This window comes from Pagrus pagrus (genome assembly GCF_965226575.1).
Source record: "Pagrus pagrus genome assembly, chromosome: 22".
NCBI lineage: Eukaryota > Metazoa > Chordata > Actinopteri > Spariformes > Sparidae > Pagrus > Pagrus pagrus.
Genome location: NC_140204.1, coordinates 16,439,504 through 16,458,391, shown reverse-complemented (window position 1 = coordinate 16,458,391; position 18,888 = coordinate 16,439,504). Strand labels below are relative to the sequence as shown.

Sequence of the window (18,888 nt, the reverse complement as noted above, 5' to 3'; positions counted from 1 at the left end):
AACAAACACCTAGCTAAAAAAGACGCACGTTTATTAAAATCACTACTACTGTTTTGAAGGAGTATTTACAACATACTGTACATTTACAGCGTATCCATAAATATATCCCGTCAAGCTAACAAGCTAGCAGACAGCACAATCACTGAAACATCATGATGGCAGTACAGCTCGGCCCACATTTACATGCATTTTCAAAGCTCTTGTGCTTGATATGATCCTGGCAGCAGTCTTGGTATTTAGTTCTGTGTTTGAGTTTATTCAAAGGCACTTCCTGATAACATTTTTTACAGATTTGTCTTGTGAGATAAAATACAAGGTTCTTTTATGTCTTGTATTCTGGCCACCTCGGTGACTCATGACAGGTTGTTGTTGTTGCCTGGCAGGAATGATGGAGGAAATAGACTTGTGTGTGCACGTAACAGCTGTGACATGAGGCGTTAGCAGGAACGCCCCAACTCTTCTTTGCAGCAGGTCTGACACTTTTACAATCTGGTCGAGCCATGGCTAGAATGATTGGCATTTCAAACCTGCAGTTACACAGCAGTGCGTGAGGAAGCGTCAATGCTGGGAATACATGCTCACGAAGAGGAAGAGGTGAACTCTATATGCTGATCTCTGTTGTTGAAGGCAAACATGCACATTCACATAGTTTCTTTCTCCGGTTGTATAAATAAGGTGATGATTGCAGGTCTGTTTTGATGTCTCTTCTCCATTTATCTTTCATTTCCTCGTTGTAAGAAACTGACAGTGAGTTCACTTCTGGAGAGTTCGTCCTTTTAAAAAAAATGATTAAATGTAAACATCCTTCGATCCTAATTAACCGTGTTGGCCTTGGAGACCATGCTTGCAGCCTGCATCACTCTGTAGCGCTCTCTGAGGTTTCGCCGCCTCACGTGCTCGTTGGTAATCTCTATGACGTTGGCTATCGGGAACCAGCCCTTCTGACCGTCGGACAGGCGGATGCCTTCATAGCAGCCTGGGAGAGAGAAAGAAAGGAGGAGTGGGAGGAGAGGTGGGAGGAGAACAAACGAGGGAAGATTTCTGTATCGTTCATGCAAGAAAGTCGAAACAAATCAATAAACTGCTAAGGTGCAGGGTCGAGGATGGAGGCAGTCATGAGGATCAGGGTGTATACACAAGCAGAGTCAAAAAAAAGGGGCATGTTAATGATACAAAGTCATGTCAGGACATTCGACCATTTTGATTGGAAACCTGTTTGTCCCATAATTCAAATCTTCTTAGTCTGATTCTTAGTCCTAGTCAAAAAAAACAAATATGGATATTTTGCAAAACAAACGTTTTCCTTTGTGAGAAATGGAGAAAAACATTTTTTATAATTTGTGTCTGGGTTTGGTCTTGTCCATTGCTTTCAAGTTCTTTTAGTGTAAAAAAGTATAAAAATGAAAAACAAAACAAAAAACTAACTGATTTTAAATTGCTGGACCTACTGTCTGTGTTGGCGCTATACCTCCTGTTAAGTGCTGTTTTTTTTAATTTACATGACAAAGCTTTGAATGCAACACAGACGCTGTTTATAACTTTCCAGGAGGCAAACATTCTTGTAGTTTTAACTAGCAAAGGGTGGAGGACAAAAAGTAAAACCCAAAACCATGAGGGGAACTCGACCTACACTGTAGCATACATGTGTGTAATCAGGGTTACCAGGCAAGCTGTAACCATGGTAACAACTATTTTAGTAACTCTTTGGTCCACGATTCCCTCCGCGCTCTTACCCTCGTTGGTTTTGCGGATGACGTTGATGATCTCAGTGGGTTCCAGGGTGAGCTCGTCTGCCTGCTGGGCGGTGTACTGCTCCACACACTGCACCTGAGGACAATCTGAGACACATACACACAGACGTAAGGAACTACAGATATTAAAAACACACAAAGTATGACTGTAGTGTCATTGTAGTCCTCACCCCAGTCCTCATAAATGACTTCATCTTCATCTGTGTCTGGGTTGGTGGGGTTGGGGAAAGCTGCCATCCACCTGTGCATGTCTGACCTGTTGACAGAAACGGCTGTAACTCGCTCTTGAAGTCTTAACAACAGTTGTTGAAAGTTGTATTTCATTGTATATGTAGACTGCAGGGATGACAGTTCATGTCAAACTAAGCTACTCACTGAGAGGGAGCTTTGATCAGCCTCTCCATCATGCGTCCCTGGTGGTTTTCCAGCAGGGTGAGGTTGAAGCAGTGCTCGTAGGGGCCGCCGCTGCTCCCACCTTCATCTAACGGCTGCACCTGCACCAGAGAGCGATGGGCGTGGTCGTGTACCACAAAACGCTCCGCACTGCCCAAATAAAAAAAAAAGCAGAACGCATTTTAGTATTTCCTTTCTGCTGTCACAACAATGGCATATTAGAAACTACCCTTTTTCTCTCGATTCTCTTTTAACACGACGATTTGAGGAAGTTTGGAGTCATTTCACGAGTGACGACACTGTTTGAGAGTCATGATAGCTTCAGAGGTCACGCTCCTCATTGTTAAAGTGGCATTTTGACAGCTTCTAAGGACAATGGCTGCAATCTCACTTTATGGACTAAATATGAGGCATGCTGCTGAACAGTGAGATGACTCTACAGATCACTACCACCACCCCATAACCTATTAAAACCATTACTGTTAACAAGGTTAAAGATAAACCGTAATTTATTCTTTTGAATGTAACATGCAGGAAACAACTCTGAAAGACCACCCATCCTGAAACTAATACAGAATTGTGGCTTATAGAATAACTTGCTGGGGACAGAGGTATATACCTTTTGTTTTCCAGCAACAACTTTACAAGCACTTGTGTAGTTTTTGGCAGCTGGGTGCACTGTTGATTCCGCTTATAAATGATTACACTGTGTGGAGACCACTGTGATGTAACAAAGTGTTTGGCACAATCCAACCTCCGCAGGAAGTGATTGAGATGTGTCAATGTCCCCAGATAAAGACATTTCAGCCTAAAATGTAAGCCAGAGTCTACTGCATGTTTAGCAGCATTGTGAGGCTGTTCTTTGAGCTAAATGCTAACATGCTTATGTTTAGTAGGAGTAATGTTTATACTGCATTCGCCATCTTAGTTTAGCATTTTTAGCATCAGGATCCCAAAATCTTTCCATCCTTACTGTTGATGACTCACTAATTTTTGCCTGTAACCACTATTGTCTTTCTGTTTTTGTGTTTCCACGGCTTAGAAAAAACCTTGTTCTAGTTCTGTTCTCAACCCTGTTGGTAGGGCATCCCACCACACGGCAGCTTTTGGGCATTTCTCTGTTGTTTACTAGCAGATGAAAGTGTCAAGGAAACACCTTCACGCACTACAAAGTCGATAGAGAGCAATGAATGTTTCCCCCTCCAGTGCAGGCGGGACTTAATTGGGTTGGTTTCTAATTAATGTTGAATATCAATTAGTTCTGCCTCACCCTTTCTTGGCAGCGATGATGAGCAGATCATTGAAGAGGAAGAGGTAGACGGGTGTAAACTTGGCCCTCATGTTGAACAGAGTTCCTCCTTTGGACATTTCCTGAAGCTCTCCCTTCTTCTCCAAATATCGTGTCTGGGAGATGATCGGGATGGCCTGGAGAAGACAGAAACATTTACCTCTTTTTCCAAATTAAATGTCCAACAAACATGTGGACGAATAGAAATCATGCACATAATTATTGTGTGTGTGTGTGTTTACCTTGAGCCTGTCAAACTCCAGGCTTTGTGAGACATGAATCAACTCCTCCATTTGCCTCATTTTCCCCACCTGTGTGTTACACTCCTCAATGATCTGTGTGTGATTATGAGAGTGAAAAGAAGAGAACAGATTATGAAATAAACACTTCTTTTCCTTTCTATAACTCAAATTCCCTTCAAATATCATTAAATACAACTGTGTCTCATTGGGAAATACTGTCAAATGTTTCCCTGTTTGTGCAGAGTCCGTCTCAGACTGCTTTTTGTCTCACTGACACGTATGACTCACTGTCGCAGCGGAGCTAAATCAATAGGAAATCCTTCACACAATGGCTGACGTCAAATTTCCAGAGGCATGTGGTGCACTCGAGAGTCAAATTAAATGGATTGGTAGTCAGAGGAGAGGGTGAGGAGTGAGGGGTGTTTACCTTCGACACCGAAGCCAAAGCCTTGGAGGCTGTCTGCTCCTCTTTCGTCCTTTCCTTTGTTCTCCTCAGGATGTTCTGAAACGACAAACAACTTTCTATTCCTGCAACGGACAAACAGCATCAACAGGAAACATTTTTTCCATTTAAATGCAATCGAGGTCATGAGGTTGAGGCTGGGTGTGCCCGTCCGTTTGCTTTTGGGTCATGAAGCAGTGACGAGTTTGAGCCGTGGAGATAAAGCTGGAACGAGAGCATTCCACAAAGCAACACACCGTGATGAACTCAGACTATGGACTTTCAATGGCTTGTATCATGAGAGGAGAAGGGTCAATTATTCAGAATGTACTGTGGCATTCAGTTCAGACACTTGAGGAATGAATCTAAAGGTTGCAAAGGCTAACTGCATTGTTGTTAGCACCAGTGGCATAACTATGACACTGACCTCCTGAGCTTTTCTTCCTCAAGGGGAAAGAAAAACCAAAAGCAAACAGACACACTTCTAGTTCTTCAGTAAAAGTGACGCCTGAACACTGACTCAAAAACACATTTCACTCACAATCTGATTATTTTGTAATCCAGACAAATCCAGATCCAACTGGGACCAAAACATTTTCTTTTTAAATTAATCAGCAGTTTAGAGTCTAGTGTTTTGTAGCCTAAGCCTCACACATATAAATGATGTGTGTATAATTATGACATTGTTTGATATTTTTCAAAATAAGCCTCTTTGAGAAGACTGACACCACTCCCATGCCTCCATGCTAAAGGTGCGATATGTAAGAAATGGCCGGCTGTCAAATTCATATTCCAATCAAATAGCAGGCAGCATATAACTAGAGTATCCCATTGCTCACTGTAACTGCTGATAGCAAGCTAGCTCAGTTAGCTGTGCAGCTAGCAGTTCTTAGCTGACTCTGCACGAACTGGGAGGTTCGGAGCAACGGGGGTGTGTTGATGTTTACACTGCTAGCACAGTGTGGGGTCGCAGCTGAAGGGGAGCAGCACCGGACACAACATCAAAACTTATATTTCTCCACATTCTCTCGATCATTTCTGTTAATTTTTTAGCATTTTGAACAAAAATTCCTACATACTGCACCTTTAAATATTAAGCTAGATCCAGGGGGCAATTAGCTTACTTTAGCATGGAAGCAGGGGAAGAAAACTAGCCTGAGACTAGTTAAAAAATACTCCTAATACTAATACTAGCTAATTTATCAGTAAGTCATATGTATGTTGTTTAATTTATATACAAACTGGAATATAAAAATGACAAGTTGTGGTTTTACAGGAAGCTACCTGCTGTATTTATTAACAAACAGCAGTTGGAAACAGAGCAAGACTTGCTGCTTCCAATCTTTATGCTAAGCTAAGCTAATTGCCTTCACGCTGGATTCATACTGTGTTTATTCTTCCCTGTTCAAAGCAGCAACCTCTCCATAGCAACATTTAACTCGTGTTCCTGTGACCTTTCCCACCTCAATGAGCATTTTGATGCGCGTTATTCTCTGGAAGGGCAGCAGCAAGAAGGACATGAAGGGCAGCCGCTGGCACTGAGGAGACTCTTGGAGACGAGTGATGACTGCGGCGAACTGCACATTGTTCTTCCTGCAGACACATCAATGCATATATTCTCTAATGAATGGTGTGTAATGCAGCAGTAATGTTTATATATCCTCTCTTCTTTTGTGTTCCTGCAGGGAAAAGCTTAAGCGCTTAGTTTTAAGAAGACAAACTGCCTTACATAAGCAAGGAGTAGGTCTTATCCTGGTAGATCTGGTTGCGGACATAGTCAATGTAGGCAGGGAAGTTGTGCTGGGCGTGGTAGTGGATTATGTCGCAGATGTCAGGAAAGACCAGATCCTTGAATATGCGGTCCTCCAGGTCTTTCAAGAACCTGTAGAGTCAGAAAGCAAAGATTTCAGATTCAAACAGCTTCTTTTAAACCATAAAAGAACAACCGACAAAGACAAAGCTTCAACTGACCATCACCTGACCTCAGTCAGGAAATGACTCATTACATCTTTCCTTTTCCGTCCTATCTGTTGGTATCTTTGTCCAGAGCACCAAGTGACCTCGTCGTAGTTCAACTCATAAATCACGTTCCTATTTCCCTATCCCTTTATCTCCCTCCATCTTTCCTTCTGCCGTTTCTCACCTCTCGCTGACCTCCCGGACCCTCAGGATGTTAGAGAAGAGGGTTTTCCTGTCTCTGATGATCATTGTCTCCTCCAGATCGCGGCTGTCCAGGAAGTGTTCGGTTAGAACTCGCAGGGAGCGAAGGTAAGAGGCCTCCGATGTCAAAACCTCAAACATACTCTGCCAAGGAGAAGGTGAAGAGGTTAAGACCATTATTAAAGCAATTTAAGAACAATTTACATCCATGGTGGCTGGGAAAAGCCTTTACCTCGTCTTTATACCCTAAATTAAGCATTTTCTTACACGAGGTGCAGCAATCTTCAAATATGTTATTTTCAACAGGCTTCAACCAAGAATGTGCTGCCCTCGAGCCAGAGCTCAAGGAACTTGCACTTTACATTAGATGAAAGTTAGTCCCATGAACATATTACAACACCTCCTTAAAACTGACACACTCATAATGATGGCTCAAATTGAATAGGATGGAGGACAGCGTTAGAAACAGACAGAAGAATTAACAGCTAAGAGAAGCGGGGGTCGGTCACTAATCCACGGTGACGGAACAAATAATCAGTTTTTAATTAATCCATGTAATAATTGTTAATTGTACAATCAAGTCCTTTTTAATACAATCAGTTCCACTGGTGGATTCATTCTTTTACCCTCTTCTTATGACTCAATTAAATCAAATAATGACTTGGTTTATTTCCAAAAATGCATCACTTCCTGGAATTTAAAGGTTTCTCCTTGATGTTGGAAAGTTGGAAGAGTGACTGGAAAAGCTTTCATGAACCGAGGACAGAGTGAATCGATACTATATTACAGCAGTGAGTGATACAGTGCGGGAGAGTGCGTCTAATTTATATAAAAACATCTCATTATTACTTTAAGATGTAATTTAAAATTTGATACAGCATCTCCCATTTCTCTTCTGCTCCCATCATTGATTCCTCTTTATGTAATCTCTCCTCTGTACATTAGCCTCCCTCCTGTCCTCACATCAGCCCCTCACCTCCTGGTACTTGCACTGCTCTGGGGTGAGCTGCTCTAGCACTCCGCTGTCCCGTACATTTGGCAGGTCCTGCCACAGGGTGCTCTGGCACGGTGTGGGCACAGGGCTGCCCCTGGGTGCTCCGTTTCCAGCACCAGTACTAGTTCCAGTCCCGGAGCGACGGGCCGTCCAGTCCATAGCATAGTCCGCGCTGGTTTTACTGATGTTACGACAAACTGTCTGGCGTCGGATCTCCTTGGTGATGACGGTGGCGCGGTACGTCTGGTACAGTGGCTCTGAAGGGAAACAAGTCACAAAGGTTCCTAATTACAGACACCAGTATACATGATGTAGACACCTCTTCACCAATCAAAGACATGAGTCACCCTGCTTCAAACTGGAGCAGTGAGTTAAAATTGGACAATCTTCTTTGATGTGTGGTTTTGTTGTTGGTTTACAGTTTGTGAATCTGTCTGAGAGTTGTTGATTCAACTGATATTTAAGAATGTACACATTATTCTTCTTCATATCCATACAGCTTATTGAATTGAAAATTGTAGTCCAGTCATTCTTTTTTAAAGGGTTTATATGCATGCAGTCATTTCTGTGTGTTAGTTTTTTGCACTATTTACAAGTACAAGGGAGGATGCACTCAAAAAACTGTTGTATTGGATCGTATTAGGTGGGACAAATGTATCTAATAAACTGGTAACTGGTAAATGATTGTGCCAGCACTAACCAGTTATTATAGCATTGTATTTTTCATTAGCGTTCCATTTTCTGTACTTAATTTTTATTTCTATTTCAGTTAACTAAAATGTTTTTTTAGACATTAGTTGAGTTTGAATTAATTATGATAATTGTGCCACTAACCCAATTGATGTAACTTTACTTGTTAAAAATAAGACCATTACAGTTTATTTCTACGCAGGTTTTGAGTGTGCAGTGTGTTCCCACAGGAAATGAGACAAAGGAAACTACTCAGTCACAGTAAGTGAGCAGACAAAGAGTGGTTAATTTTTGAGTGTGCTGTTGGTGTACACTAAAGGACGCTACAGCTGCAGCATGAATAAATTATAGATGATGGCAACTTGAAATAACATGAAAGTCAGATAAAAATAGTCACTCAGTGTGAATAGTTGTATCCTGTTAAAAAGCAATCTTGTTACATTTTCACTGGTTCAATTCGTCTCTTTATGTTTTGTTTTCTGTTTGTTTCAGGTGTGAGCCTTACCATCCTGCAGCCGGGACTCCCAGCTGAACGAAGACTGCCTCTGGAGGGAGTCACTCCTGACCGGACGCCTGAAGCAGGAAAGAGGAGAAAGGGATCAGCCAAGGCGAAATTAAACCAAACTATCCAACAAGAGAGTGAACGACACAGTTAATGATCCCTCCATACACAGAATAAACAGTCATGACGTTAAGTTGAGGCTAGTGAAACTATATATTTTTCTAATTGTTAACAAATCCCTTAAAAAGACCAAAACCAACAATGTGCTCATCTGAGTCTGAATCCTATCTGACTTCCACACTCTCTGGGGAATTCAAGCTTCAAGCACATTCATTAAACTTATTAATAGGATCATTTCATTGCTGGTTTTGGTTCTTACTGATATGATAAAATCAGCCTAAACCTTTTTAAAAATGGAAGTAAGAGGAAAGTAAGGGTCAGAGTAATGACTCACGGTTCTTCAGCTGTGTCTTCTCTTTCTCCTTCATTGCCTCCATTCTCCTCTCCGTCTAAAAAGTCAGGTATATTGTGTCATCGCTTTCGATTACACAGAAAATGAACAACTTGTGCATTATTCACAGCTCATCTCAGGAAAAATAATAATGTTTGTTCAGTACAAACCTTTTCTCTGTGTTAAAGACTGCAGCGAGGCGCTGCTGAGCCTCCTGGGATCTTTGTGTGGCGGTGGAGGTGGGGGTCTATGAGGGCTGGGGGTGGAGGTTGGGGGTGGAGTAATGGCCCGTTGGGGGCTCAGCCCGCTGGCAGTGGAGCTGCTGGGGGACGAGGGACGCAAATTCCGCCACTCCTCCAGCGTGGGCTGTGGGAGGGGAATGCCGGCCCGGTGCACTGGAGTGAGGCTGCGGCTGTCCTGTGGCACAGGCATCCTCGGCGGGATGGCAGGCGGGACATCGTCTGGGCTTGAGGGGGGTTCAGCGTTACCCTGGAACTCAGATGTTGGGTCTGAGGTGCTGTAGGACAGTTTCGAGCGACGTGCAGGTTTGCGGACTTTGATTAGAGGGATATCCAGCTCCTTACAGGAAGGCGTGGTCTTTTTTGGAGTGGGGTCAACCATTGGAAGTGTTGCCTCATAAATATTTTCTTCTTCTTCTTCTTCATGGGTGGGTTTGTGGTGGATTTGTGTTGACTGAGAATGTTTTGGGGGGATAGGAGGAGACTGAGAGCGAGTGACAGCGAGAGCGAGAACACAGTGGGGGCCCGGGTCCGACCGTCTCCTGTGACCCTCCGCGATTAAAACATCTAATGATTGGTGGAACTTTGTCTTTTTTTGTTGAAACACTTCACTCTCATCAACCACAGAAGTCCTGTCCACCTCATCCGCCACCACGCTGTCCCCGCCTACCTCCTCATCCTCCTCCCAATCCTCCCCATCCTCCCCCTTCTGCTCTTCATCAGTCTCATCTTCGTCTGCACCCACACCATCATCCTCGTTCAAAGGCACCCATACTAGCTTCATGCCGGGCCACTGGAGGTGGCACATGCAGCTGCAGTTTGGCTCGCAGCAGGGACTGAGAGGCACATGTGGACTGTGCTCCGCCTCCGCTTCACCTCCTCCAATTAGCTGAACCTCCACCTCTTTTCCATCAGGTGCTGCATCAAACAGAAGCAACACACATTAAAAGCTTTGAAATGTTAATAGGAGAAGAAAATAAATCACAATAAACGTTTTACTTCTACCTGAAGGAAACATACAGACACTGACTTTTCCCCCACATCCCTGGCTAAAACACGTAGCTAATGGGTGCGAAGGAGCTGTTTCCTGTCCTCTTTTTTTTCCCTACATGTGCATCCCCAGATACAGCGGCTCACTTTCATTAATGAGCTCTTTTTTTTTTTCCCATCCGTCAGCAATTCATCGCTATGCAAATACAGCACATCTGCAAGTGGTGTGTGTTCAAATATTCATGGGACGTTTGGAGGGTTGCATCGGGAAAAAATCCAATATTGACAAAAGGAAATGGGACAGGAGGAGGAAAGTGACAGGAGAATTAAGATGTGAAGGTTAAGTGGGTCAGTGAGTAAAGATATGAAAGGGAGAAAAAGTCAAACTAATTTATATAAAACATCAGCAGCCAATACTGAAGTCTCTTTGAAAAATACTTTAAAAAGTTGATTATTAAATTAATTAATCACTATTTCGATACTGCCTCTCAAAGATAAGGATATGCTTATTTTTATCTGTTTTAATTCATTGTATATTTAATATTTTTGGATTGTGGACTGTTGGTAAGACAAAAAAATGTCCTTTGAAAATGTTACCTTGGGCTCTGGGTATTTTTAGTACTTAATACAAGAGGCTTTTTCAGTTCAGCAGAACTGAAAAAGCCTCTTGGATGAGAGGTGAAACGTATCCCAGTTACACAAGTCCAGTTACTTATGATATAGCACTTAGAATTAACATGACCTGGATGACTGACAACCTTCATCAACTTGTTCTAGTGCCGCACCACCAGACCACAGTGCAGCTATTTCCTCAGGCTGAGAGACTGCTCAATTCATCCTCAGCACTCAACCCTAAAAAATACTTTTACCTTTAAAACCTGTCCAACCTGGGTGAGTCGGAATTCAACCCGGTGACAAGCATCAAGAATCCTCTCACTGACTGTCTTGTTTGCTTATGTAAGTCATATATAGGCATCAGTATTGAACTGAGATTGTTTCATAACCAGTTAAAAGTTCCTTCTAGTACGTTTAAAGGCGGACGCGGAACCAAAACAGGGAAGTGATATTATAGTATGTGTAACTGAGGAAGGAACATCCAAATCTCTTTCTAATCAGACAATGAATATAATGTCACTTCTCTGAGTTCCTCTTTTGTCGAGTCAGGACAAAGCCAAACATCATGACACAGCAAAGAACTCCTGTGCCAATGGGCTACAGATCAAAACTGAAACAAATCGCCAAAGTTTTTATGTACTTCACTTTACGACTTTATAGGATCATCCGAGTAGCAACTAGTAAAGAAGATAAGACATTCTCTCTCTCTTGATCATCTGACTGACTGAACCTGTTTATGTCTGTTCAGTCTGCTCAGACTAGCCGGCAGCACCACACCTGTCAGTCGGAATAAACAACACCCTGACTGCGCTGCAGATTTAACTTTCAGACCAAGCACTGTACACTCACACTCATTCGCAGCAGTCTGTACATGCATGTGTGCACTTATTGCAACACTATCAAATGTCAAATAATGTAAATTGATGTTTTTCTGGCAGTTTTATCAGTGAGATTGACCTTTGATTTGAAACTACACACCGTAAAACCTAAACTTTAGTTGCACTGCAGGTTGTGTGAGACTGTGAGAGGAGTGAAAATGATGCCTTACCACTGCATGACAATAAACTACAATTTATTATGCCATCTGATCTCTGTTCTGCTGACTAAAAGCTGCAATAAACAGCTTTAAATGCCGACAGTGCTAGATGGCAGCCAAAGTCTAAAACATTTTAACTTCATTTGAAAGAAATCATGTGACAAAGCTTCCTGGTGTTTACCGTATCAAGTTGGAAGAGTGACAAGGAACTTTATCATTATCATTCCAGAAGAAATTTGATGAAAAATTATATTAATTCGGAAATGAAGTGAAAAGCAGAAAACCACACCTAAGATCCAAGATTAAGAGCCAAGTAAACTCATCTGTACCTGATCGACCTCCTTCCACACTGATGCTGTCCCCCTCCTCTCCTCGCTCGCTCTCTTTAGGCTTCTTGCTCCTCTTCAGAGGCAGCGGAGGTGCCTGTTCTCCCCCTAACTGAAGCTGCAGACTGGCCCGCCCTGGTTTAGGCTTTATCGTAGGCGGCCTTTTGAACCTTTTACCTTCCTTGAATTCTGCGGTACCATTGCTGGGCTGTTCACCCGACTCTTTCGGCACACGCTCCTGTGTGCTAAACTTGTTCACTATCCTCTTGACCTTCCCCTCAGAAAGGCTCGTACTGCTGCCTCTGTCCCCCAGGGGAGGGGAGTTGGGCTGTGTGGATGGTTTTGGAGGGATCTCCGGTCTCGGCTTGGCCTCGGGTTTAATGAGTACAGGTGACGAGGCCCGTTGGGGTGCTTCCTGGACAGACATGGTAGCTGGTAGCTTCTCTAACGGTGTGTTTCACTCCTAGCCCTGACCAATCAGAGGTCAGGCTTTGAGCGCAAAGGTCAATGTGAGCGTGTCATCATCACCTGATGAATAAAGAGAAAGGAAAAGTAGTTGAAACCAGTTGTACATTATATCACATATTATATCTTTGATACAGAACACAGATTACACTCCATTACACAAAAATGTATCAACATTGATTCAGAGCTGGAATTGACAATCACATTTTGTATTGTCACAACCTGGCACCTACATTACCCACAATGCAACTGACCACTGACAGTTCACTCGGAGTATCAGGTATGTTTTACTAGTAGCAGCTAATCTAGCCTCGAGTTGTTAGCCTCAAGCAGAAATGAGAAGCATGCTAAACGGGTCTGGGAAGTTCTCTTTTTTTCTAGGGCTGAGCCGAACACTTCAAAGTTTGGATCGTTGTCATAGTAACTGATGTCCAAATTAGTATTTGAATTTGAACCTTTTGCTCCACTTGGCTTGCACAAATGCTGTCCTGTAACTACAGCACTCTGACAAGTCTGAAGGATCACAAGGAAATGGAAAAAAAAAAAAAGATATTTTATGGCTTTTTTCTTATTTTCTTTCTTGTGCAATATCAGATACTCCCTTCTCCTCAGATCCCATAAATAATAACATAACATGTGATGTGTAGCCGGAAATAGACACTGCTTTTTACTGGGGGGATTTTCATGCCTTTATTAAACAGTAGAGAGCCAGAGGAGGATACAAATAACGGCTGCTGGTCAGCCTTGAACTGAGGACGTAGCGATTACAAAGTGAGCCTTAAACCTTAAGTTAGTGGTTCTCATTCTTTTTGGTGGTGACCCCTGAAAAAACACATGATTCACTATAATTATAGTCATTTTCTGTAGCTGGAACAAACATTTACACAAGGCAATAAACAGTACATAATTCAATATTCCATTACAGTATAATCCTGAGATCAGACTTTGAGCTCTGTGCTTCAAATCTCTCACTGTACTGAGACCTCAGATGAATCTGACCTTTGCACTGTAAGGAGCACATTCCCACAAGTAAAACAAGAGATAATGTAAAGATATGTGTGTTTACTGCTCTACGAGGTGACGCAGTGAAGGGAGATCCAGCCACAGATCATTGATTTTTCCATCGTAATATTCCTTGACAGCACTGTACACTTTCTTAAATTGTTATTCATTGATGACTCACAGCTGAGAAGCACGATGCTGTTTATTCATTTACTGCTGTAATGGCTGGAGTGTGTCCACAGTATCAGATGCCGATCAAACATTTCCATTTCAGAGAGGACAGCAAGACCGGCCTAAGATTAATATAAGTATTGATTTTATTACAGCTTGAACTCCTGTGAAGAAGGACACACTCAGGTCGTAATTCTTCTTTGGTTTGCTATTAATTTATGTGTTACATCCGCGTCTCAAGCTGACGTTTTGAAAAATGTCACATGAGTCATGACACTGTGTTGTAAATCAATTAATAGTTAACCACTGTTTCAATACAAATGTACATTTATAATCACCCCACCCTGTCCACTGTTGCCCTGGCACTTTGAAAAGCCTGAAGCTCTCTGTAATCTTTTATCTTTCAGTACTCTGAAGACATTTGTACGCCCCTTTAGTGTTTGCTCGCTCTGCAACATTGTCTGAGGTTTTAACATAGACGTCCACGTTTTAAAAATATGACCCAAATGTGCACTGATGTCATTTATTCACGGGAAACTCAACGATCATACGGCAAATCTGCAAACGGGATTCGAGGGGACACACATCTGCAGCAACTCTGCACTGATTCTTTTAAAATTCAAACAATGAGAAATTTCCATAGTCACAACTCTCCAGTCATACAAATGAAGCCGTCAAACGTGGCACTTCTTTCAGCCAGTAGGAGTCTATAAAAAGAAATATGACGACAATAAAATGAAATTCAATTTCCATTCTGGGCGGCCAAATGGCCACGCTGCAGATACTTCTCCCCATCTTTTTTTGATGTGTTAGCAACAGCTGATGCAACACCAAACCCAACAAGGGTTAGTCATCATCTGAGTCATGCAGAAAACAGAGCAGAGAGTAACTGCACTGCATTCTTTGTGTGACTCTTTGTTTCGTACATCTAGGGTGTTAATGTGTTAATCAACGTCAGTGAAAGGCTTCACCAAACTTCATTAACAATTGGCGTAGTGATAACGTTTTAGGCTAATTGATTAACCATTTAGTCTATGAAGTATTTTGAATATGACAGATGCACATAATAAAGACCAATCGGCAGCTGGCAGTCATATGAACCCCATGTATCTATAGACAGTTTTGCACACTAGCTGCCTTAGATGGATGTCAATGTCCACCACTTTGCTCCAGACTGAAATATCTCAGCTACTATTTGCTGAATGGCCTGAAAAGATTAGTTGGTGAGCAAAATTGGAGCTGATACACTTTCTGTTGACGGAAACTGAGGGACTTGAACTCTGCCTGATTTTAAAGTTCTTATAAGTGTGACGGTGAATGAATCAGTTGGTACTTGTCTATGACTGCAGGCATTTTAAGTAATATTTTATCTTAGTGTATCCTCTTTGTTCTTGTTGCTGTTATTTATTGCTTTGTTTTCTGATACTTTTTATGCTGCCGTCTTGGCCAGGTCTCCATTGACTAAGAATAATTGATCTCAAGGAGACTAACCTGGTTAAAAATGAGTTAAATACATTAATTTGTCAGGCGATTAATCCTTCATTTGATGGCATAAATAAAACCGAAAACTGGTGGCAGCTTCTTGAATACATAATATATAAAAGAGTGTCCGTCTCTTTCAGTGATATGTCACTAAACATTTTATATCTTTAGGTTTTGGACTGATGGATGGACAAAAACAAGACATATGAACACTTCCTCCTTAGGTGTAGGAAAATATGATGGCCATTAAACATTGGAAATAATTGCTAGTTGCAGCCCTTTTCAGCAGCTGATAAGGGATCTAAATATTAACTGCAGCCTTTTGTCAACACAGTTATGTTTATCAGATTCTTTCAGGGGCACTTCATTGGGTCTACAAATGAAGGTCAGTGAAATCATCATGTGAAGCACTACTATTCTTGGGAAAACAGTTGTTCAGGGCTGCAACTAACAATTATTTTCATTCTAGATTAATCTGCCAGCAATGTAAACTATTAACTGATTACTTGCTTTGTCTTTAAATGTCAAAAAATTGTGAAAAATGCTCATCATCACAAAGTGAAAGTGACATCCTCAGATTGCTTATTTTGTCCAACCAGCAGTCCAAAACCCAAACACTCTTAATTTCCTATAATTAATGACAAGAAGAAAAGCAGAACATCCTTACATTTAAGAAGCTGTAACCAGCAAATGTGTGACATTTTTGCTTAAAAAATGACAAACAATTAATTGCGGCTGCAACTGTGGCTCTGCAAGGAGCTGTCAAGAGCATAAAAAAAACAGAATGACTGCGCTGCATTATGGGTAATGTAGGACCCAGTCCCAGTGTTTTTGAGGCTTGCACCATAAGCAGACATGAACTTGGGATATCTCAGCCTCTGCTGCATCATTTTTGACCTTATAAAAACTTTTCCCTGCAAGTCCCACAACTTTATGCGAGAACATTACTTAATAGTTGGAGTGCTCCTTTTAAGGGGTGTTCACAAAGATTAGAGGCTGTTGCTTTCGTGTAAAGTACCACTAATTTCATACAAAGGCGTGTCTGGACAGGGTGACATTTGAAATTAATCAACAGTAGTGCCTCACACCGGCAGGTAAACAAACCATCACAGAGGACAAGCTACTATTTACAGCTCTTAATTGTTTCCACACAGCTCGCTAAAGTCAATACCCAGCCAGTAGCCGTTTGTTATTGAGAAGCGCACCAGCTAGTCAGACCAGTTCGGATGGCGTGTGCACACTGAACAGTCAGTCAGCATATAATAAAGAGACAGACAGGGTTTCATGTTTCGGTCTGACGAGAAAAATGTTTCTGGGCTGATGGAGAGCAATGCCTCAAACAATTTCAACATGACAGAGCAGGAATGTATGCGATGGAAACCTTTCAGGAGGGTCTATGAAAAAGCTGCACACGCTGTCATTCACTCACTCCTTTTCTCGTTTGGTTTCTTGATTTTCGAGTTCGTTCAAAGACACAGTCATAAATCTCAGACATCAGGAGACATGATGACATCACTACAGCATTGTGTGCGTGTGGGTGTAATCTAGGTCTTCTCAGGGTTTCAGTTTTGACCCTCTGGTTATGATCATTGTCCACAGGGTGAAATAAAATCCTCATATATTAGGGTGTGTTCACTCACAAAGCTAACACATTCTGACTGTGTGTTAATGCACTCGAGGAGACTAGACTTGAGGTTACAATCACTCACTGATTTCCTTTCAATCGCGACCAGACTTCACTTATCTTTTGTCTCCCTTTGGTCTATTGACCTGGTTAGTTCAATAGCTCCATCCTCCAGTCTACTGGACCCTACATATCACTCAGGCTGGGTCAGTGGGCCAGTCATTCATTCCAGTAAGTGTATTTGTCTGGGTAAATCCAATTCATATCAGATATGGTGTGATCCTTTAAATCAGAGCAGCTTGAGAACAATCCTTAAGTGCTTAAAGAGGGTGTCCATTAACACAATACTCTCCCTGAATGTGTGTGTGTGTGTGTTGTACAGTAGGCCATCTGCTCTGGAGACTAATGGGTCAGTGTGTGTATAAAATGGGTAGGGGGGCTTTAAGAGAGCTGCCATTGTAATACATGTGATGCGTATGGAAGCTCCACGTTGGACAGGAAGATGGGACGGAAAAGGTGTGTCGGAGAGGAAAACACACACACCCGTACACCCTCAGAGAGGTGGGAATGCAGGAAGGAGAAATAAACACACAGAGGTGGTTTGGTGATACATAAATATGCAGATGTAAACATGCTGTTTAGGTCTGACATGAGGAAATACCACAAATGAAGCTGCCTATAGTGGTCTAACCTGTTATATGTCAATTTAAGTGATAACAAAACACAACATAAAAAATAATAAAGACGAATTGAGTGTCAATGGCAGACCATTCATAAAATGTTCAATAACAAAGTTTCCCTATAACATTATCATCTGTATCACTTAATCGCCAATTACATGCCCTAGTTTTGTACTGCTCTCTACCCACGCCACCAAAATGGGAAAAAATGTCAAGATATTCAACTCCATGATATCCCACAGAAACACCACAAGGGTTAACATAATTTATTTTCAGTAAGACATCGCCTCTGTAATATTATAAAACCCCTTGTTATGTGTTAGCATGGTTTTCCATAAGGGAACAGGTGCCTACGGGCTCAACCGTCAGGGTAAACCAAACCGCACCTGCTAAACTACCAAAAGTGAAGTAATCTCATTAAAAGCGTACAAGAACAGAACAGATAACTCACCAGTGTTACTCAGACATGTCTGGCTTTTTCTCCTCAGTCATTCGGCTCTGGTGTTGGCAGTCCAACATAGTTAGCTTTGGCAAGAAAAAAGGCTTTAGGTTAAGATCGGTCCAGGGCGCAGCTACGTTGATGTACTTTAAACTTAACTCGCCCGGCGGATAAAAAATAAAATGTCGTTAAAAAAACCCTCTTTGGACAAATTATACACAACAGAAAAGCGAGACGGTTCAGTTTCTTATTGTTTCTGACAGGCTTGTTGTCTGCGCACCCATCATCCCCCTGTTGTTGTCTCCTTTGTTACCAGCAGCATGTATGAGAGGAGAAGACGGGAGGCAGGAGTGTAACAACCCCCCCGAGGACAAAACCCGCCAAGTCACACGCCGCCATGTTAACAGGTTCCGGTGAGGGATTTCAAAATAAAACCTAAATCTAAACTCGGACTTATAGGTCTAAAATGTTTCTGATAACAGGTATTCTGAGCAATTATCCTCTGTCTAAGGATGATTCTTCCATATTGACACTTTAAAGAAACAATAGACGTGTTTTTTTTTTTTTATCTTAACCATTAATGAGCTAAAGCTCTGGTTATATGTTATAGCTTGATGTACATCATGTCATGGGAGCCTGTTTGGTGAGTTTTAGGATTTGTTGTACATATTTTATCATATGTCTTATATATTTTAGAATTTCTTCTCTTCCACCCTGTATATTTTCCGTGTTTCACCTGCCTAAGCCCAATTTCCCCATACAAACAAATACAAAATAATGTTAAAATGTATTTAAGTTTAGAGAAACTACATGATGCTTTTATTCAGACAACATGCATGGTCTGTACAAACATATATTAATGATATACAGTATAATTGACATGTATTTATTTACTTTTCAGTCTTT

The 18,888-nt window shown here is 41.8% G+C and overlaps 1 protein-coding gene across 1 annotated transcript; it reads right to left on the bottom strand.

Annotated features, from left to right (window-relative positions):
• Nucleotides 1–14: 14 nt before the first annotated feature.
• arhgef15b (Rho guanine nucleotide exchange factor 15b) lies at nucleotides 15–18,288 on the bottom strand. Its single transcript, XM_084344701.1, has 16 exons — nucleotides 17,995–18,288; nucleotides 12,123–12,647; nucleotides 9,084–10,070; nucleotides 8,917–8,971; nucleotides 8,466–8,533; nucleotides 7,253–7,527; nucleotides 6,260–6,420; nucleotides 5,846–5,998; nucleotides 5,580–5,709; nucleotides 4,102–4,176; nucleotides 3,675–3,767; nucleotides 3,415–3,569; nucleotides 2,127–2,294; nucleotides 1,922–2,007; nucleotides 1,734–1,838; nucleotides 15–976 (listed from the first exon to the last, which is right to left on the bottom strand). The coding sequence occupies exons 2-16, from the start codon at nucleotides 12,544–12,546 to the stop codon at nucleotides 813–815; spliced, it is 3,099 nt and encodes a 1,032-aa protein (XP_084200827.1). The 5' UTR covers nucleotides 12,547–12,647; nucleotides 17,995–18,288; the 3' UTR covers nucleotides 15–812.
• Nucleotides 18,289–18,888: the final 600 nt, after the last annotated feature.